This window comes from Staurois parvus, unplaced genomic scaffold, assembly GCF_062004578.1.
Source record: "Staurois parvus isolate SC_StPar_1 unplaced genomic scaffold, SC_StPar_1.0 ptg000018l, whole genome shotgun sequence".
Taxonomy (NCBI): Eukaryota; Metazoa; Chordata; class Amphibia; order Anura; family Ranidae; genus Staurois; species Staurois parvus.
Genome location: NW_028317814.1, coordinates 9,635,667 through 9,657,738, shown reverse-complemented (window position 1 = coordinate 9,657,738; position 22,072 = coordinate 9,635,667). Strand labels below are relative to the sequence as shown.

Genomic DNA, 22,072 nt, shown 5'->3' with positions numbered 1-22,072 from the left:
GATGTACTGTGTGTGATCGATCAGTGCAGGGTATGTACTGTGTGTGATCGGTGCAGGGGATGTACTGTGTGTGACCGGTGCGGGGGATGTACTGTGTGTGATCGATCAGTGCAGGGGATGTACTGTGTGTGGTCGGTGCAGGGGATGTACTGTGTGTGGTCGGTGTGTGGTCACTGCTAGCCTGTCACCACAACCCAACCCCCCCCCCCCCCCCCCCCCGTGACAGCACTTTGCGCACCACTACCAGGGAATACGACATCGCTCCTGTAGTAGGAGAATTACAGTAAGGCTGTTGTCTCGCGAGATTTGCTGAGAGGAACTGTGAGCGGGACCCTTCAGTTTTATATCGGAGAGGAGGTGAGTGTGTGAGAGGAGTCATGTGTCCGACACCGGAACCTCCGACACCGTGGACACACCGACCACCTCTGTGTCTATATGGGGGGAGGGGGTGTGCTCTGTGTACAGTGCGGGGACTACAACTCCCATTATTCCCTCAAGAAACACTCAGCATTCCTCCTCTCTGTGTGTTCCTCACCTCATATCCCCCGTGTGTGGTGTCCTCCTATCACCTCCTGTGTGCTCTGCACCCCCATCTCCTCTCAGCTCCTTCCCCACCATCCCCTGTCTATCCCTCCATTGCTGTCCCTGGTCTCTGTCCTGACTCCTCTATACCAGTGCTCTCCAAACTGTGGCCCGGGGGCCTGATGCAGCCCCTTGCTTGTTTTTATCCGGCCTTTGGGGCACTGTTTCCATCCACAGACACCAACAATGGGGCAACATTCCCCTCACTGACTCCAATGAAGGGGCACAATGACACCAGTGATGGCCCCTATTCCTCCCAATGACACCAATGATGGCCCCTATTCCTCCCAATGACACCAATGATGGCCCCTATTCCTCCCAATGACACCAATGATGGCCCCTATTCCTCCCAATGACACCAGTGATGGGGCATTGTTTATACTTTCTGACATTGGGACCTTTTCTACTCCAGTCACAGTCTGGTCCACCCTGAAGTCTGAAGGACATTTAACGTGCCCTTTGTTTAGAACGTTTGGGGACCTATGCTCTGTACCCATTCTTTGTCTCTCTGTCCATCTATACCCGTCCCCTTTCTGTCTGTTCCTGTCTCCTGTCCATCCATCTGTCCCACTGTACCCATTCTTTGCCTGTCCCCCACCTTTCTGTCCCTCTGCTCCGGTCCGTCTGTCCCTCTGCTCCCGCCTGACTGTCCCTCTGCTCCCGTCTGTCCGCCCGTCTGCCCCTCTGCGCCCGCCTGTCTGTCCCTCTGCGCCCGCCTGTCTGTCCCTCTGCTCCCGTCTGTCTGTCCCTCTGCTCCCGCCTGTCTGTCCCTCTGCTCCCGCCTGTCTGTCCCTCTGCTCCCGCCTGTCTGTCCCTCTGCTCCCGCCTGTCTGTCCCTCTGCTCCCGCCTGTCTGTCCCTCTGCTCCCGCCTGTCTGTCCCTCTGCTCCCGCCTGTCTGTCCCTCTGCTCCCGCCTGTCTGTCCCTCTGCTCCCGCCTGTCTGTCCCTCTGCTCCCGCCTGTCTGTCCCTCTGCTCCCGCCTGTCTGTCCCTCTGCTCCCGCCTGTCTGTCCCTCTGCTCCCGCCTGTCCGTTCCTCTGCTCCCGTCTGTCCCTCTGCTCCCGTCTGTCTGCTCCTCTGCTCCCGTCTGTCTGCCCATTTGCCCCTCTGCTCCCGTCTGTCTGTCCGTCTGTCTGTCCCTCTGCTCCCGTCTGTCTGTCCCTCTGCTCCCGTCTGTCTGTCCCTCTGCTCCCGTCTGTCTGCCCATCTGTCCCTCTGCTCCCGTCTGTCTGTCCCTCTGCTCCCGTCTGTCTGTCCCTCTGCTCCCGTCTGTCTGTCCCTCTGCTCCCGTCTGTCTGTCCCTCTGCTCCCGTCTGTCTGCCCGTCTGTCCCTCTGCTCCCGTCTGTCTGCCCGTCTGTCCCTCTGCTCCCGTCTGTCTGCTCCTCTGCTCCCGTCTGTCTGCCCGTTTGTCCCTCTGCTCCCGTCTGTCTGCCCCTCTGCTCCCGTCTGTCTGCCCGTTTGTCCCTCTGCTCCCGTCTGTCTGCCCCTCTGCTCCCGTCTGTCTGCCCGCCTGTCTGCCCCTCTGCTTCCGCCTGTCTGCCCCTCTGCTCCCGCCTGTCTGCCCCTCTGCTCCCGCCTGTCTGCCCCTCTGCTCCCGCCTGTCTGCCCCTCTGCTCCCGCCTGTCTGCCCCTCTGCTCCCGCCTGTCTGCCCCTCTGCTCCCGCCTGTCTGCCCCTCTGCTCCCGTCTGTCTGCCCGTCTGTCCCTCTGCTCCCGTCTGTCTGCCCGTCTGTCTGTCCCTCTTCTCCCGTCTGTCTGTCCCTCTGCTCCCGTCTGTCTGTCCCTCTGCTCCCGTCTGTCTGTCCCTCTGCTCCCGTCTGTCTGTCCCTCTGCTCCCGTCTGTCTGTCCGTCTGCTCCCGTCTGTCTGCCCGTCTGCTCCCGTCTGTCTGCCAGTCTGTCCCTCTGCTCCCGTCTGTCTGTCCCTCTGCTCCCGTCTGTCTGCCCGTCTGTCCCTCTGCTCCCGTCTGTCTGCCCGTCTGTCCCTCTGCTCCCGTCTGTCTGCCCGTCTGTCCCTCTGCGCCCGTCTGTCCCTCTCCTCCCATCTGTCTGTCCCTCTTCTCCCGTCTGTCTGTCCCTCTGCTCCTGTCTCCAGTCTGTCTGTCCCGCTACGTGGTGTGATGATTTCATTTCTAGAGTGGACCAGTAATATCCCTGTCCAAAGCCTCTGCATTCTTCAAAGGATGGGATGAAATTTCTGATCTGATCTTGCAGATTTATTGTATTCAGTGGGAGGTCTCTCCACTGTCAGACAAAAGTGATCACTGCTGCCTGCTGTAGCAAGTGGTAGTATTCATACAAACAAAAAAAAAGAAAGAAATGACAGGCTGGTTTTACTGAAGTTGAGCTATAGATCTATCTATCAACTTCTGTACAACCAGCCTGCCCATAGATGGATCTAAATTTGGCTGGTTTCTGCTGAACTGGCCGAATTTCAATCCTTCTATGGCTGGCTTAAGGTGTTACTAAACCCACAACCGTAAAATCAGTCTGTATATGCAGTAAAGCATGCTTGTTATACTCAATGTGGAACTTAAGGGGTTAATCCTTCACGTTATGTAAAAAGGCTGGTTTATCCTGTCTTCTCTGGTAATCCCCTTCTTCCACAGTCCCCAGTCCATCTGCTGATAGTACAGAGCCCTAGGAGTCACTCTGCACCAGGGGCGGACTGACCATTTGGAAACTCGGGCACTGCCCAAGGGCCCGGGGTCAGTAGGGGGCCCCATGAGATGCCCCTTGCACCTTTTTCATAGGCTTTTTTCAGTTTCAGCGGGGACACGGGCCCCATGATCCCCTATTGCCCGGGGGCTCGATGAGCTGTCAGTCCGCCCCTGCTCTGCACATGCTCAGTTTACTGTATATTGCTAGAGGGGTTTTTTTTTTGGGGGAGGGTGCATGTGATCGGCACAGAGCCAATCAGCACTGTCCAGACGGGGTCAGGGGTCATGCAGCCTCATAGGACAGAGGAGTAAGAAAACTCCTCCTATAAGCTTTACCCAGTGCTTGGCCAGGCACTGATAGAAGTCACAAGTCTACTATATACTGCTGATGAGAAAAGGTATTTGGCAGTTATATTAATTGCATTTGCGTGTTCTGTGTACCCTGGGAGACCAGATATAATGAATGCAGGGTCCTGGGTTTAGTAACACGTAAGAGTGGCCTATAAAAGTAATATTAAAGCCAATCTCCATGTTTTAATGCAGTTTGAGTAGTTGTGTAAACTTTACTACAATATGCAGCAACAGTATGCACTTTATAAACTGCATGTGGCCTCAGCTACATACAGTATACAGCGCTGTGTTCTAAGGAAGGAAAATTTTCATCTTGCTCCGAGAACAGACTATTTTATAGAATACAGCAAGCTTTGTATTCTATGAATGAATACAAATCTTCTGACTAGCTGAGGCGGAGATTGTAATGTCATCTGCCTGCCCCACCACCTCAGCCAATCAGAGGAAACTTTGTATTCATTCATCAAATACAAAGCTCCCTGTAAATGACTGAGCATCATTCAGCCCGTCTATTTCGTTCCATCGGTGGGATTGGAATGGCATCTGTCAGGGATTAATATACATTTTTTTGGAAAACGTCAGTTACTATAACTTCTTTGTTACATAAAAGTTTTAATGTGGAGTAGGTTGAGCCAAGGTTCAATTTTATTGTGGTTTTTGGGTTAGGAAGTTCCTCTCTCACTGCTGGACCACATCACTATATTCTGTAAGTAACTGGGGTTACATACAATTCTCCTAGCCACTGCATCAGTTAGTGAAGTAGATAGTTAATTGGGATCAGATTGGTCCAAACAAACTATTTAGACTTCACTAAAACATGAAAATCAGCTTTAAAGACTGGAGGATGGCTTACAAATTTGTGACTCAAAACTTTAGAGTGAAGTCAGAATTCAGTCTTCACGTTTACTGAGGGACAGTAATTCAAAGTACTGAAGCCATTGTATCAGCTTGAAAGTCAGAGAACCTACAATTTCAGAAAGGTTCTGCACTGGCAGGGTCCATACATCTCCGGTACATGTTTCCTTTAAATTGCTGAAATAAGTTGTACCTGGAGTAAAAAAAATAAATATTACAGAATACACGATCCATCAGAAAGAATTTCAATCAATTAAATCAATGGGAGCGAGACAATGCAGGGTGGAAAAATAACATATGCTCATTACCCTAACAGGTAATAAAGTGCCTCATTCAAAGCTATATGTGAATGGATTGTGGCTACCCAAAGACAATTCTATTTGTACTATAAGTTTGGATATCGTGTACTTTTTCCAGAGTGTGGGGGCACCATAATTAACATAAAGGTGCAGGATGCTACTGTCTCATTTTCATTTGATTTTAATTTATTTTTAATGGTGCATTAATAAAGACTGTATATTTTTAAGATAATTGGTGTGATGCCTATAAAGTCCATTGACTGCGGTCTAGTGTTTTTTTTTATTGTCCATCAGAAAAACATGCCCTCTAGTTATTAATAGTGATACACCGATATATCGGTTGCCGAATATTAGGGTTATCAGCATTTTGCCAATAGAAATAAAATGGCGCCAATAATGATGACTGACTTCAATGCAAAATAGCGTGCCATTGACTTCAGTGCAAAAACGCCTCTATTTAAGTTTTTTCATTTCATAAATACAGTGCTGAGCGTGAATGAGTACACCACAACAGATTTGTCAGAAAACCTTTCCTTTCCTTCCAGAATCAACGTTTTCTCTGGGACACTATACTATAAAATACTCCCACAACTGTGGGCCATTGATTGCAAACAAGATTTGGTCATTTGCACACAAAAAATGATTTTTCTTAACAAATTCATCCAAGACCATTTTGCAAAAAGTAATACACCCGAATGAAAGTCGTAGGATCAAAGCTAAATTTTAGCCAACAAAATTCTAATTAACAAAAATTCAATTGCAGGTGAGTCTTATTATTCATTAAACAGGTGTCCAGCAGACAGTTGATTATAAAAGGGTGTTACTTAAAGAAAGCTCCTTCTCATTTCATGCTGTCAGCAATGGCACCACATTTAAGAGAAATGTCACAAGGTCTGAGAAAGAAAATAATTTCTTTACACAAGAAAGGTGAAGGTTAAAAGAAGATTAGCAAAGCTTTACTTATCAGTCAGAATACTGTAGCAAAAGTGATTCAACAATTTAGCAAAGATGGAACTACAACCATCTCACAGAGATGTCCAGGCCGTCCACAGACGTTAACACCTTGACACTGTCTACTGATGAGAAGGGTTGAAGAAAATCGCCATGCAAGTTCACTACAGTTAGCTAAAGAATTAGAAAGCCAAACTGGGGTGATTGTTTCCTGTGACAGAATGTGGCGTAAACTGCAGAGGAATGACATGCATGGGTGTCATCCAGGAAGGAAGTCTCTCCTAAAGCCCATGCAAAAAAAAAAGCCCACCTAGAATTTGCCAGGGTCCATGCTGAAAAAGAAGAAGACTACAGGGACTCTGTACTCGAGTGATGAGATAAATGTTTTTGGAACTGATGGCTTTAAAACTGTATGGTGTCGCAAAGGTGAGGAGTACAAAGAAAAATGTGTGGTGACTACAGTGAAACATGATGGTGGCGGTGTCCTTCTGTGGAGCTGCATGAGTGCTGCTGGTGTTGGGGAGCTGTATTTCATTGATGGTATCATGAATTCAGAGATGTACTGCTCTATATTGAAAGAGAAGATTCTTCCATCACTCCGTGCCCTTGGTCATCGTGCACTTTTCCAACATGACAATGATCCAAAACACACATCTAAGGCCACTTTTGCATTTCTGAAGAACAGGGAGAAATTTGAGTAAAGCTTAATTTTGTAATCTAAGTTATAATAACTGTTTCACCTCCCCCTATAGTAGAAATACTGTTACAGTGCGGCAGGGGTGCGCAAAAATATATATACGAGATTTTGCAGTTCCGGAAAGTGGGTGCACGCAAGCCGCATGCTCACGCCCTTCCTGAGCCGCTGTTTGCGGCCTCGGCTGTCAATCACCGGGTCCCGGTGGGTGATTACACGCTGGCACGCAGTGAGTATTACCGAAGAGGTAGACAATACAGTTATCTCCCCTGTTAGCTCCAGCACACTGCTTTGTATGGCTCTGCATAGCAGAGCCATACAAAGCAGTGTGCTTACAATGGAAAGCACACACGCAGCATACTGTGAAACAGCACACAGTTAACCCTTTGATTGCCCCAGATGTTAACCCCTTTTTGCCCAGTGCCATTAGTACAGTGTCAGTGCTTTTTATTAGCACTGATAGCTGTATTGGTGTCACTGGGGATGTCAATGACACCAAGTCAGTTCCTCCCCATGTCAGAATTCCCAACGCAGTTCCGCTATAAGTCGCTGATCATCGCCATTACTAGTACAAAAAAAAATTCCAGTATATATACCGCCATTTTTAAACACTATAACTTTCACGTAAACCAATTAACTTACACGTACTGGGATTTTTTTTGTTAGCAGACATGTAGCACAATACATTTGTCCTAAATTTATACCAAAATTAGATTTTTTAAAATTGTTTTATTCGACACGTTTAATAGCAAAAAGTAAAAAATATGTATTTTTTTTTCTCAAAATTGTCGGTCTTTTTTTGTTTATAGCGCACAAAATAAAAAAATGCACAGGCTATCAAATATCACCGAAAGAAAGCTCTATTCGTGGGAAAAAAGGACTTAAATTTAATTTAGGTGCAGTGTTGATAATTGTCAGTTAAAGTAATGCAGCGCTGCAATGCAAAAAAAATGGCCTGGTCAGGAAGGGGGGAAAATACTCAGGAGGGCAAGTGGTTAATCTTACTTTCATGTAATGAGCTAAACAAATGTTCTAAAAAAACTCAGTTTTGTCAAAATTTTGGAAATTGTTCCTATGTTCATTGAGATATTGATTAAAATCTTACTTTTCAAAAGGAGTGTACTCATTTATGCTGAGCACTGTATTTCATTTTATTTTCTAATTTTTGTTTGTTACTTTCAATAAGTTATTATTCGTTACTGTATTATATTTTTAAAATTCATAATTTAAATTCATGATGTTAAATAAAAAGGCGAATATAATACAATTATATATATAAAAATATATATTTAAAAGAAAACTGTCCATTTCGGTTTTCAGCCAAGTGCATCCTGAATTTTTGGTTTCAGTTCAGAGTTTTCATTTTGTTGCACCACTAGTTAATCATAGGCTCTGAAAAGTCAGATATCGCTCTAAAATTTTCTGTAGTAATGTGAATATATGTTTTATTTATATATATATATGTAGATATAGATATTTTTTTTTTTTTCTTGTGCAGAGCAAGCAGCGGTCAAAATGGATGAAATTGAGGATAACACCACAGTTCTCTCCACTCTGCGATCATTCAATAAATTTATCTCTCAGCCATTTGAAACAACCCCACCCAGTGTAAATACATCTGGGGCATCCTTACAGATGCAGTTCAGTCAGAGATTCATGGTAAGGAGCAAAATCATTACAGTGCCTGGTTATTATTAATACAGTACATGCTTAAAACCGAAGTCAAGGAATGTGACAAAAACAGCCGTTGCCGAGCCCCCCTAAAGCCACACTGCAAGTATAAATTCTTGTTATGACTAGGGGTGCACAGATAAGGAGAAATACAGTACTTACCTTACTGCTGGTTTTGGAGGGCTCCCTCAATCCATTGATTGGTCCACTGCTGTCCCTTCTCTAAAGTGTTTCAAGTGGTCTTATGCTTTCTTCACCACGTACAGTGCTCTGCATTACTTGAGATGATGCCGAGGCCTTGCTCACACACCAGAACTTGAGAGAAGAGGAAAGCATCGGAGTGAGGTAAAAATGCCTATCCAGTTTCCCTAGGCTTGCAGTGCCTGGAGGGGGGGACTCCATGCAAGGGTTGTTTTTGTCACATTCCCAGAGTTCAACTTTAAGGAATTTTCTGCTCTAACTAATAAAATATACCTTTACCTGCAAATAGCAGTTAATTTAAAAAAAAAAATCTAAGCCTGACCCACGTTGGAATAATTATTGTGTAGATGCCTGAATGCAGCCCTTCTGTCTCCAGAAAGGCATCTACAGGTAGACTGTACCACAAAAAAGGTTAAAAATGTTTTCTTTTGTACAAGATCAGAGTGTATGAAGTAGCATTTTCCCATTAAGTCAGTATCTTCTTCTGCATCAAACAAGCGTCTGTTTTTTGACTGTATGCTGTTGAAATGCTTTCACAAAATTCATGAAAATCCAGCAACATTTATATTGTTTGAAGCAACCCTTTGAAAAACTCAAGTAGTTCTTAATTGCAAAACTTTTACTGTATGGCACATTTGTTGCAACAAGTTCAAACAGAAATACCACCATGTTGGTAATAGGAAAAGTGGAGGTGCATAAGACCTCTGCCATGTTGGAGGAAATTGTTGACTTTGTTGCATGTGTAACTTTTGTGTCTAATCTGAACCAATTCTGTGACAAAATCTGGAACTGATTTTTTAGGTTTCTATTACTCTACGAACTTCAAATAGCTTCTCTGCCTGCAATATGCCGCTACTTTGCTTGAGACAGTTCTGTCAAAGTTGCGAGATATACACCTCACCATTAAGTACATGAATTGGGCAGTATCTGTTGCACTACCACTAGAAATTTTTTTAAAGCGTATATTTGACATGCTTTATGAATTCCGGGAACTGTTTTTTGGGTGCTGCATACCTCAGTGACACAATGCTTGTACAAAGTGAATTATTCTCTTAGATTGTAAGCTCCCAGGATCAGGCCCTCCTATCCCTCTTGTATTGAACTGTATTGTTGCTGTATTGTCTCCCGTTATATTGTAAAGTGCTGAGCAAACTGTTGGCGCTATATAAATCCTGTATTATAATAATAATATTCCTACATTGTTTAATTTTGCTCCACAACATTGTGAATTTGTATTTTAATTTTTTGTAACAAACTCCCTTTAAATATTCTTTTTGGTTTTATCCCCCAGTTAGAGGACCAAGCAGCCCAGATCTGCTCCAAATCACACCTTATCCAAGTGGAGAGAGAAAAGCTTCAAATGGAACTGAGCCATAAACGGGCTCGAATTGAGCTTGAGAAGGAAGCCAGCACGAACGCTAGGAACTATGAGGTTTGACAGATGTCTGAAATCCATTTGACACATTTGCAATGCCCACGCTAATTACTAATCACTGCTGTAATGTAATGTTCAACATATTTTCTTTATCTTTAGCTGCATCTTTCATTTTTACCTACATAGCAGCATAAGTCTACAATGACAAAAGTATTCCCAGTGTATTTATATAAAGTATTGTTTTCAAAGCCTAATTAGGCCTCGGTAGACTGGGGAGGATCTTAAGGAACTGTATTTTTGTTTTTTAGGTTACAGAGATCAGCTTGAGTTAAATAAAGTTATCAATGTGTGTTGATATTTTAAATTACGTTTTGTATAACTAGTAAGTGTGTATATCTAAATGGAGCAGCCTTGTGTGCTCATTGCTTAAGCAGACTTTGCTACCTGCATCATGGTGCTATTCAGTGTTTGTGCTTTGTTGCTCTTACAATTTAAATTGAGTCTACTGACTCTTTCAAAGAAATGTAGTTCCTTTGTGTCTGATATCTTCTGTCAACAGTTGTTAAGTAGAAAGGTTAAATGAGACTAAATCAAATACAGGGATCCTTCTAATTTGTAATCCATGGCATAACAAAATGATGAAAAGTGAGAATTTAAAGGCAAAATCCAGACAAAACATTTTACATAATTTTGGTCAGAGTTGGCAAAGGTTAGAGCCTCTTTTAGATTTTTATTGCCATGTGTGTGTTCCCCTTGGGGAGCATCCCTCATCCTCTTACTTCCGGTCAGAACCAAAAGGAATGATAAATCTTTGTAATGTGAGCACAAACAAAAACACATTATCTTAACAGTACAGGACACAGGCTGAGTATACATAGAGCCTGGGTTATAGGCTGTAACTTCCAAATAAGAAACGGACAAGAAGCCAATGAAAGCAATAAAGCTTTGCAGAAATTCTTCCACTTCCAAAAAGAGGAATTTGACTTGCCTGTAAATTCCATATCTTGGAGTACTGTACAAGACACAGGCTGAGTATTATTTATAGTCCCTGGGTTATAGGCTCATACCTTCAGATGATTAGGTTCTGGCAAAGCTCCTGGGCACCTCACCTATCACCTTACCCCATTTTGTAGTTCTCCAGTTTTTGCTAGTGTCCCAAAGTGATGAACCTCTTCTCTCTTACAAAGAAATCAATCTTAGGTTTACAAGATTATTTTATCAACCGCTAGTGGAAAGAAAAAACGGACTAATGTATGTCCAGCTTTATAATAGAACAGTAGAAGCAATGTAACCAGGTCTATGTAACCTTGTTCAAATCCAGAGAGCTGTACTAGGACCTCACGCTGTGAGAATGGCCTGTAATGTTGCTTTGAGCACTGGATGCTACATGGGTGCTCATCTTGGAATTCTGTGATGTGTGTGTAGTAATTCACAGGTGCTATGCAGGACCATCGCTTTAAGTGAAAATGATTGCGGTATATATACTGGAATTTTATTTTGTTCATTAATATTAAATTAAATCTTTTATACTTGTAATGGTGGCGATCAGCGATGTATAGTGGGACTGCGGCAGGCATTCTGACACTGGGTGAGAACTGACTAACTGCCACTGACATCTCCAGTGACACTAATACAGTGATCAATGCTAATAAAAAGCACTGACACTGTACTAATGACACTGGACAGGAAGGAGTTAACATATGGGGTGATCAAAGGGTTAACTGTGTGTTTTAGGGAGTGTTTTTATTGTGTACTGTGTGTTGTTTTACTAAACAGACCTGCTGCTTTCTCTCTCTCTGCTGTACAGAGAGATAGAAAGCAGCGCGTCCATGCTCACAGGATAGAGATCTGTGTTGTTTAAATACAGATCTCTCCACTCTCGGCTTCACTGACAATTACTGAGTCCTGGCTGGGACCTAGTGATTGACATCCTCAGGAACCAACAGCAGCGCAGGTAGGGCGGTGCGCTCACCCCTACCCAGAAATGCAAAATCACGTATATTTACATGATTTTGCACAGTGAAGCTGCCCTGTAACAATACATCTGCTTTGGGGCGGCGAGCAACTGGTTGAGGACATTCCAGGGTCTATGAATACTCAGCCTCCTGAGTATTCACCTTCTTTCTATTCAACCACCACCCTCCTTTCTATTCCATTGTTTCTTTGAATTGGTTTCTACAAAATTGAGGACTCAGAGTGGGAATGGTTATAAGGGAGGTACCCAAGAGGTGTGTCCTTCAAAGTTTTGCCAGTGTCCAATAATCTGAAGGTATGAGCCTATAACCCAGGGTCTATGGATAATCAGCCTGTGTCCTGTACTCCAAAATATGGAATTTACAGGTAAATCAAAATTTCTTCTGACTAGACATTTATTACTTTCTTTGTGTTCTTGTCCGCTTCTTGTATGGAAGTCACAAGGAGTAAATAAAAATAATAATCTGGAAGAAATATGAACTCTTCCACTGTTTCAAAATATAAAAAATAGAATAAGTCACTATGGTTACTAGAAGGCAGTCCTGCTGCAAGGTAGATTATGATTTTTGTTTTTTGTACCTAAGATTGTTAAATCTTTACTAAAATTGTAGTCTATATTTTTGAAATTTAGCTTTTTTTTTTCTTTTGCTGTTACGTTTTTAGCAGAATGATTGTGATTTTAATTCGGATATAAAAAGTCCCTTGTTGAGAAGTACCTTTATAATTCTATGTTGGAAAAGTAAATGTTAGTTTGTAAGTAAAGGATATTATAACATGAGTTGCATAGAAAATGGCAGCTTGCTATTCTTTCAGACATTTGGTGTTGTTTTTTTTTTTTTAGGCAAGCGTTTGATAAATTATAGATTTGTGCTAGTAAATATGCATGAAGCTTTCTTTGCCAATCTTGCGCCAAATATGGGTTTATTTTCCAGACATCAAATTAGACATACCCGTACTTTTCTTTCCCAGGAATCTTCTTTAATGACATCTTGAACTTGAGCGTTTTCCTGTTGCATAATATAATTGAATAATTTTACAGCATTAGAAAATGTTTATCGAATTTTTTCAGAGGGAGGCAGATCGGAACCAAGAGCTTCTCAACCGGATCAGATCTCTGGGGGAAAAGGAAGAAGAGTTCCGAAACAAGCTTCAGGAACAGAATGAAATGAACAAGTCTTATAAGAAGACGATTGAATCACAGAGCAAGAAGCTGCTAGAAAAGGAGAATAAATTAGCAGAGGTTAATGAGGTAGTGTTTACTTAAATCTTCTAATGAATGGATTTAACATACCCACATGCAGGCAAATCATTGTGACATATTATTCTTTCTCTGACTCTGGGAAGGTTATGTTGGCTAATTTACACTGAACACGTTTCTTTAAATTCTTTATTTAGATGGTCCGCATCTAAAAATTTCAGTAGTAACAAAAGTAGCTTGTAAATACAACTAAGTCGGTAAACATAAATGTGATACGTACAGTGGAGCATTTGTATGACATTGCACTGAAATTGCTGAGAGAACAGTGTGGTAGGAATGATAGAATTACACACCGCTGTGATATTGTATATACAGTTGACAAACTGGTGACGTCTGTCAGCCTTACTATCAAAGCTGGTGCTCACCAACTCTTTTTGGAGTATTTTCTTGGGGTGGGGGGAGGGAGAGGAGGAAAGGGGAAGAGGTGAGAAGGGAGAATAGCTGGGGAGGAAAAAATATAGTATTTTCTTGGAGTGGGGGAGGAGAGAGGAGAGCCACAGAGGAAGGAGACTGAGGTAGGGATCATGAGCTTGCAGTATGCAAAGATTGTAAATGTTCAAGTGTATAGTGCATATTATTTAGAGTAACAGAATAGGTCCTAGTGGATCCATCTGGCCTTGTGGTACTCGGTTATGTCCTTGAGTGTGGCAGTTAAGTCTTCCATTTGTTTAATGTCGCTCACTCTGGCAAACCACTGTGGTATGTTTGGGGGGATTGTTCCTCATGCTGGGATGACCCTGTTAAGTAAATGCTTGAGCAGTGATCTGTGGTAATATTTTTTGGGCATGAGCGTCAAGTGTAATGGAACCATTGCTGGATTGTCCAATTGATTGAATTCACTTTAGTCTGTGAATTATCTGGAGGACCTGTTGCTAGAAAAGGGCGTATAAGGGGACTATCCCAAAAAATAAGCAGAAGAGTTCCTGTGTGGGAACTGCATCTCCAACATAGGTTAGTCTGTTGCGGAAATAGTTTTGTCAGGACTGTTGGAGTCCTATACCAACGTGTTAGGATTTTGTATGTTATTTCCTAGTATTTACTGCAAAGGGATGATTTGTGTGCCAAGAAAAGAATACAGGTATTTTTCTTTTTCGTGAATGTCATGTTTGGGTCTTTTTCGCATGCAGCTAGGAAAGGAGGGTCTTGTTGGAAGTGAGTAGGCCTGTTTGAGCTCAGAAGTAAGTTTGCTGAACACGTCTCTTAGAGGGAATGTATTGCTGGTTTGTATTGTATATATGTATTTTGGCCTTGACTAAAAACTCAAATGCAAATATATTTTCTTTCTTAGATAAATATGAAATTTTGCAAATCAAATTTGTATTATTCTTTTTTGGACACAAGTGACTGAATAAGGCTAGGTTCACATAGATGCAGTGTGATTTTCCTGCCAATTTCAGTGCAATTTCAAGGAGTAGTTGTTCACACTAAACTGCAGAAAAGTAATGCAAGAACTAGTTTAGAAATCGAGCTGCAGCAAATCGCACATGGTATGACACTGGCATTCATATTTATTAGATACGAATGCAGGTGTAATTTCAATTTGCAAATTGCACTGGTATGATTGGGCACTAAAGTGTACAGTGAAGGAAATAAATATTTGATCCCATGCTGATTTTGAATGTTTGCCCACTCAAAAAGAAATGATAAGTTTAAAAATCGAATGGTAGGTGTATTGTAACATTGAGAGACAGAATAGGAACAAAAAATTCAAAAGAAATGCATGTCTAAGAAATGATGCACTGATTTGCATGTTCATGAGGGAAATAAGTATTTGATCCCCTATCATTCAGCAGGATTTCTGGCTTCCAGGTGTCTTTCATACAGGTAACAAGCTGGGATTAGAAGCAGTCTCTTAAAGGGAGTGCTGCTAATCTCATTTTTTAACCTGTATAAAAGAAACCTGTCCACAGGAGCAATCAAACAGATTCCAAACTCTCCAACATGGCAAAGACCAAAGAGCTGTCCAAGGATGTCAGGGACAAGACTGTAGACCTACACAAGGCTGGACTGAGCTACCAAACTATCACCAAGCAGCTTGGTGAGAAGGTGACAACAGTTGGTGCAATCATTCGCAAATGAAACACAAAACAACTGTCAGTCTCCAGAGATCTGGTGCACCATGCAAGATCTCACCTTGTGGAGTGTCAATGATCATGAGAACAGTGAGGAATCATCCCAGAACTACACATGAGGATCTTGTCAATGATCTCTAGGCAGCTGGGACCACATTCACCAAGAAAACAATTGATAACACACTACGCCGACAAGGATTGAAATCCTGCAGTACCTGCATGGTCCCTCTGCTCAAGAAAGCACATGTCCAGGCCCGTCTGAAGTTTGCCACTGAACATCTGAATGATGCAGAGGAGGACTGGTTGAAAGTGTTGTGGTCAGATGAGACCAAAATTGAGCTCTTTGGCATCAACTCAAAACGCCGTGTTTGGAGGAGGAGGAGGAATGATGCCTATGACCCCAAGAACACTATCCCAACTGTCAAACATGGTGGTGGAAACATTCTGCTTTGGGGGTGTTTTTCTGCTAAGGGGACAGGACAACTGCACCGCATCAAAGGAGCGATGGACGGGGCAATATACCGTCAAATCTTGGATGAGAACCTTCTTCCCTCATCCAGGGCATTGAAAATGGGTCGGGGATGGATGTTCCAGCATGACAATGACCCAAAACACATGGCCAAGGCAACATAGGTGTGGCTCAAGAAGAAGCACATTAAGGTCCTGGAGTGGCCTAGCCAGTCTCAAGACCTTAATCCGATTGAAAATCTGTGGAGGGAGCTGAAAGTTCGAGTTGCCAAATGTCAGCCACCAAACCTTAATGACTTGGAGAGGATCTGCCAAGAGGAGTGGGCCAAAATCCCTCCTGAGATGTGTGCAAACCTGATGGCCAACTACAGGAAACGTCTGACCTCTGTAATTGCCAACAAGGGATTTGCCACCAAGTACTAAGTCATGTTCTGTGAAGGGGATCAAATACTTATTTCTCTCTTGAATATGCAAATCAGTGCATAATTTGTTAGACATGCATTTCTTTAGAATTTCTTGTTGCTATTCTGTTTCTCAGTGTTACAATACACCTACCATTCAATTTTTAGACTGATCATTTCTTTGTGAGTGGGCAAACATTCAAAATCAGCTGGGGATCAAATACTTATTTCCTTCACTGTATGTAAATCCTTAGTTTTTCTATCCTCTTTCTTTTGACTTGTTATCTGTTTTACAATTGTTTTACAGTGCCCTGTACACTCTCCCTGTGATATTTCGCTGAGTTTATATTTTTAGCCCTCCCAGTTCTTATCTCTGGACTAGAAGTCAATTAGTGCCTATGCTTTGGAGACTAAAGACTATAGTTGAAAGGCAACTGGGCAGAGCTGACAGTACTCCACAAAAAGTGCTGTCAGTTCATATTAGGAAGTATGAAGCTGAGTGCCCTTTCTGTACTTGTTGGGTCTTTAATTGGATATCTGTCATTTACTCTATCTATCTATCTATCTATCTATCTAATTGATGGCATCAGTTCAGGATGCTTCTTCATGTCCATAGACTTGTATGGAGATACAGAACCTTTTGAAACTGAACAAAAGCCATTGAGACAGGCCCTAATTTTGCTATTATGTGGGTTTTAATTTAAAGTGGAACTTTAGTCAGAAAATTAAGTCCTGCTAGATCACTTCAGGCTGGCCCCTTTTGCATGTATAGCTATGTAAGACATTAAACATAAGTGCCTATGCTGTACAAAATCCAGTAATACACTGTCTCGCCTTGCTCTGCACATGCTCAGTTGCTCTCTATTTTTAGTCACTGTGCTGAATTTGTGGAGGCAGATCTGCTCACAGCCTAAAGATTTATTGCTGCTCAGGGGCTCTGGGCTTCAACAAAGTGGCAGCCTCCAGCAAGAAGAAACAGGAGCAATGCTGGAGGCTATTTACAGCACACACCAATTTTGGTAACTTTATTATTAATGTGGAATGTATGTTCCTTGATAAAGAACATTATTTTTATCAAGTTGTTATTGGTAAAGTTCCACTGTAAGTCTTTATTTTACTGCGTTTCCTAGGTGGGTGCTGCATCTGTCCCCCTCAACTCTAAGGGTGAAAACTGAGTGATCAGACACCGCTGATTGATCAGTTCTCCCTGCCGCTCTGAGCAGAAAGTGGTGACTGTCAGTCACCGCTCTCTGCTCTGCCCCCCAGCTCTCACTGGCGTTCTGAGCTGCGGAGAGGGCCGGAGCGGCTTACTCAGGCTCTCAGTGGCCTGCTGAGACGCTGAACCAGGTGCCGGTACAGACATCTGGGTGGATCCCGACTTTAAAGTCGGGGTCTTTCCCCTGCCTGGACCGGATGAGTGATGTCAGCGACAGCAATCTTTAACCCGCTGTCGGGTGAAAATGGGTCACAGGAGTACAGAATGAATTTTCACTCTTGTGATCTGCAGGAGAAATATAACCAAATGAGCTTTGGTTGTACTTCTCCTTTAAGAAATTAAGCCTCATTTGCATCTACTTAGTTTGACTGTTTCTTCCATAACGTAAGCTTCTGTTGCATGGAATGCATACAATTTGCCGTCAAGCTCCATGCTGATTTTTGGAAAACCAGTTAGCCAGTCATTCAAGCAGAAAATCAATTTCTCTGGACATTCCTTTTCACACCATGTAAAGAATGCCCCCACTGCTGCTAGGAATAAAGAACTGACATTTGAATTTACTGGTAGTTTTATAAATTAGTGGCTGCAGATTGAAGTGGAAATGTAATTTTTAAAATAATGTTACCAGGAAATTACCTGTGCAGCAACTCAATATAATCTAATGTGTTGAAAAGAAAAATGAGTTTTTCTTTACGCAGCCTGTAACTTTACTCTTGTATAATTATCTTTTAAGTTACCTCCATCTTAACCCTCCACCTCATGTTTTCTTCTTGCTTGTCCATGCTTCTGTCAGACCCATACTGCGCGTTCAACAGAATACCTCACAACCACCACTGCAAACATCTTTGGCCAGTCACTTCTTTACACATTTTGTAAAAATCCCATTCATTCCCATGGAGAAGGCCTTCTGTTGTTGAGGTTCTTAATAAGGTTTCCTGCTAGGCATAGAAAGAGCAAGTGACTGGTTGTAGAATTTACAGTGGAGGCCGTGCAGCTCCCTGTGGGCCGTGCAGGGTGGATCTCGGAGCATGGACAGTTGATTATAAGCAGGGCTTGACAAATTTGCTTTGAATCTAGGAGCCAGCTAAAGAAAATTAGGAGCCATTTTTTTTAGTGCAGCGTGGGTTGTCAGTGCCCAGAGGCAAGGCAACCCGTCAATAACTTCGTCATAACGCTGTTACGTGCTGTATTATAATGAACGTTTATACATTATACAGCCCCCTATGTAATAGAATGATTATCTGTACATTATACCACCCCATATGTATTTTAATGATGACCCTCCATCCATTATTTTGAACATCTATACATTATACAGGCCCCCAATGTCTTATGATCATCTATGCATCACACAGGCCCCATGTATTATAACAATGACCTATACTCCAGATCCGGCTCCCCCCATACCGGACTGCACAGCAAACCACTGAGCACCAGCAAAGTAGAGAGCCTGTAACAGCGACATGTTCACACCACTTCCTGGATGGGCAGGCATAGAACATGGGACTGGCCTACAAGCCCTTTACCTTCCAGGGATTTACAGAAGGAGAATGACAGTTGTAGTGCTAAATACAGCAATCTCTGATACATGAATATACAGGGTACTATATTGAGGGAAGCGGTGCAGCCCAGTCCGCCCCTACCCGGGTTCACTACATGTGTTTGTTCCATCCTCCCCTGATGGTAGCCTTGCCAACAGTGAATGGGCTGACAAATGCCCAGACACAAGGATGCAATTTTTAGTTGATATGGCGACCTGGCACCTAGGGTTTGTTGAGCCCTGATTGTTAGACTTTGTGGGCTTTCTGGGAAGGGGTTTTAAATGAATTGCTATACAAAAGTATAATTGTCCTTTTAATGCTGAACATACTCTGACATAAGCTTTTTAACAATTAGTAACAGCAGATAGTTCTGGTGCAGTTGGCAGCAGTCTAAGCATGCATGAAAATTGTGACTGATCATTGCCACACTGGGAAACAACTAGGGGGTCAGGAACATTTTGGACAATTACACTTTTTTCTCCACCCATTGTTGTGGACCGGGGTAATTTTCTATAAACAATCATACACCATCTTGCATAGTTACCTTAACATTTGCTCGATTTTAACCAGACTTCTATTCCTACTTTAATGCCTCAGGCTTTAACTGCATTAAAAGGAAAGGTGTCTGACCTCCAGCTGAAAATAATGAACCAAGAAATGCAGATAAAAACTCAAGAGACAGAGAAACAGGAGATGATGGAACAGCTGGATATGCATCGCAAGTAAGTTGTGTCATTGCTGCCTTCTTACTGATGGGTTTAAGTGTTATTCTATACGCTTTGCTTTTTGATGCTTGTGATTTGTTATTTTCAAATGCACCTTTGTGATATAAAATATAGAAAGTGTTGTTACTCAAAGTATATGTGACACCAAAACTTTTTTTTGTTTCTGTAAAGAGTGAGAAAGAATTAATACCTCTGACTTTTTACTATCCAAGTCTCTGGTAGAGAACTTTTTCCTCACTTATTTTCTTGGTGACAACGGTTTTACCAGACAAGAAGTGAGGGGAATCTGCAACACGGTTAGAGATGGCAGTAAAATTCCAACAGAGTTTCTTGCATTTCCCTGTTAGACTAGGAAAGAATATTTTTATTTTTTTGTTTGCATTACTGTTGAAGATTTCTGTTCAGTTCTAGTCGGCTGAACAGAAACCATTTATATGAAGTGCTTACATTGTCCTTGACTCTGTGTGAATGTCTCTTCTTGCAAGGGTAACCTACATAAAGCTATAAGCTCATTATGCTTGAAAATGTAAATCTCTTCCTTCTTGGGTCACCATCCAGTTTGCGACCTGCCTGCTCCACAGAGGCCTTTATGTTGTTTGCGAGGGGTCATTGCATAATGACTGAGATGAATTCAGTCCAGCAGAACTACATTTCCCAGGATTTTTCATCTCTATTGGGGGAATTTAAGTCCTATATCTGTTTAATTTTGTTTACTTTGGCAGACCACAGAATTTAGCTTCCCTATTAGTATGCCTTCTCCCTCTCCATTTCTTCTAGCTGTTAGGCTAGGGATCATATACATATGACTAAGGTAAACTTAAATTGTAAGAATAAATCTAATTTTAGCTGGAGTTCTCCTGTTCATTATTGGTGTTAAAACTGCATGTACAAAATGGCTCATGGAAAAACCATGAAACGAGATTACCTTTAATGGACTACATTGTACATGCAGTCCATTAAAGATAACAATTTATTTTCATGGTCTTTCCGTGAGCTATTTTGATCATATGAAGTGATGCTGAACATACACTGTATTGCCAATAGTATTGAAACACCCCTCCAAATCATTGGATTCAGGTGTTCCAGTCACCTCCATGGCCACAGGTGTATAAAATCAAGCACCTAGGCATGCAGACTGCTTCTACAAACATCTGTGATAGGCTGGGTCGCTCTCAGGAGCTCAGTGAATTAAAGTGTGATACTGTAATAGGTTGTCACCTGTGCAATAAGTCCATCCATAAAATTTCCTCGATACTAAATGTTCCACGGTTAACTGTTAGTGGGATTATAACAGAGCGGAAGCAACTGGGAACAACAGCAACTCAGCCATGAAGTGGTAGGCCATGTAAAATGACAGAGCGAAGTCATGCTGAAGTGTGCAGAAGTGGCCAACTGTCACTAGCCAATCAGTCAATAGCTAAAGACCTCCCAAACTTCGTGTGGCCTTCAGATTAGCACAGCAACAGTGCATAGAGTGCTTCTTGGAATGGGTTTCCATGGCCGAGCAGCTGCATCCAAGCCCTACATCCCCAAGTGCAATGCAAAGTGTCTGATGCATTGGTGTAAAGCACGCCACCACTGGACTCTAGAGCAGTGGAGATGTGTTCTCTGGAGTGATGAATTACATTTCTCTGTCTGGCAATCTAATGGATGTGTCTGGGTTTGTCAGTTGCCAGGAGAATGTTGCTTGCCTGACTGAATTGTGCCAAGTGTAAAGTTTGATGGAGGGGGATTATGGTATGGGGTTATTTTCTTCAGGGGTTGGGCTTGGCCCTTTAGTTGCACTGAAGGGAACTCTTAAGGCATCAGCATACCAAGACATTTTGGACAATTTCATGCTCCCAACTTTGTGGAAACAGTTTGGGGGTGGCCCCTTCTTGTTCCTTCCAAAGTCCGGACCTCAACCCGATTAGAACACCTTTGGGGTGAATTAGAGCGGAGACTGCAAGCCAGGCCTTCCCATCTGACATCAGTGCCTGAACTCACAAATGCGCTTCTGGAAGAATGGTCAAACATTCCCATAGACACACTCCTAAACCTTGTGGTCGGCCTTCCCAGAAAAGCTGAAGCTATTATAGCTGCAAAGGGCGGGGCCAACTCCATATTGAACCCTACAGACTAAGATTGGGATGCCATTAAAGTTTATGTGCATGTAAAGGCAGGCGGACCAATACTTTTGGCAATATAGTGTATATTTTTTACATAAATATGCCTGAATATAACACTATTGAGAAATAGAATCACTGATGGGATCCTTCATAATCCTAGTACAGCAAGTGAAATGGAAAAGGTATGAAGTTATTTACATTTACAACTGTGGTTGATGTGCTTTTATACTTAAATTAAGATGAGTGCTTAACTCTTTACATTAATGTGCTAACGTCGTATGTATCAAACATGTTCAGTCATGACATGCAACATTTGTCAGACTAAAAGTAAAATTGTCTTGAAAGAAATATAGGGGCTGACATTGCACTGAGCAACCTGTAACAAGAATGTAGATTACAAATGTCACAACAGTGATAAGTCATTTTCTGTTTAGTTGTTCTGGGCCCATAACGCAACTAAAGTGGCTGGAAGAGTGTATTAGTCAGGCAGCCAGCATGTTTAAAAAGTTTCACAATGGCACCCTCCTTGTTTTTTTAAGGATAGATCATAAACATATTTGAAGGAAACATAACTGTAATGCTATATGAGAATGGACTTTTTATTGTACGGCGATAACCTGATGATTTATACAAATCAATTCTCCTAACATTCTTTGAGTTCATTTGTTATTAT

At 42.5% G+C, this 22,072-nt stretch overlaps 1 protein-coding gene across 4 annotated transcripts in view; it reads left to right on the top strand.

Moving 5' to 3' along the window:
* The first annotated feature begins 223 nt into the window (after window positions 1–223).
* MAD1L1 (mitotic arrest deficient 1 like 1) overlaps window positions 224–22,072 on the top strand; it is a 1,068,146-nt gene continuing 1,046,297 nt past the window's right edge. For all 4 annotated transcript variants that reach the window (XM_089682390.1, XM_089682405.1, XM_089682399.1 and 1 more), the window contains exons 1-5: window positions 224–357; window positions 7,888–8,048; window positions 9,553–9,693; window positions 12,680–12,859; window positions 19,164–19,288. In XM_089682390.1, coding sequence (XP_089538516.1) covers window positions 7,905–8,048; window positions 9,553–9,693; window positions 12,680–12,859; window positions 19,164–19,288 — 590 coding nt within the window. In that variant the 5' untranslated portion in view covers window positions 224–357; window positions 7,888–7,904. The remainder of the gene's footprint in view (window positions 358–7,887; window positions 8,049–9,552; window positions 9,694–12,679; window positions 12,860–19,163; window positions 19,289–22,072) is intronic.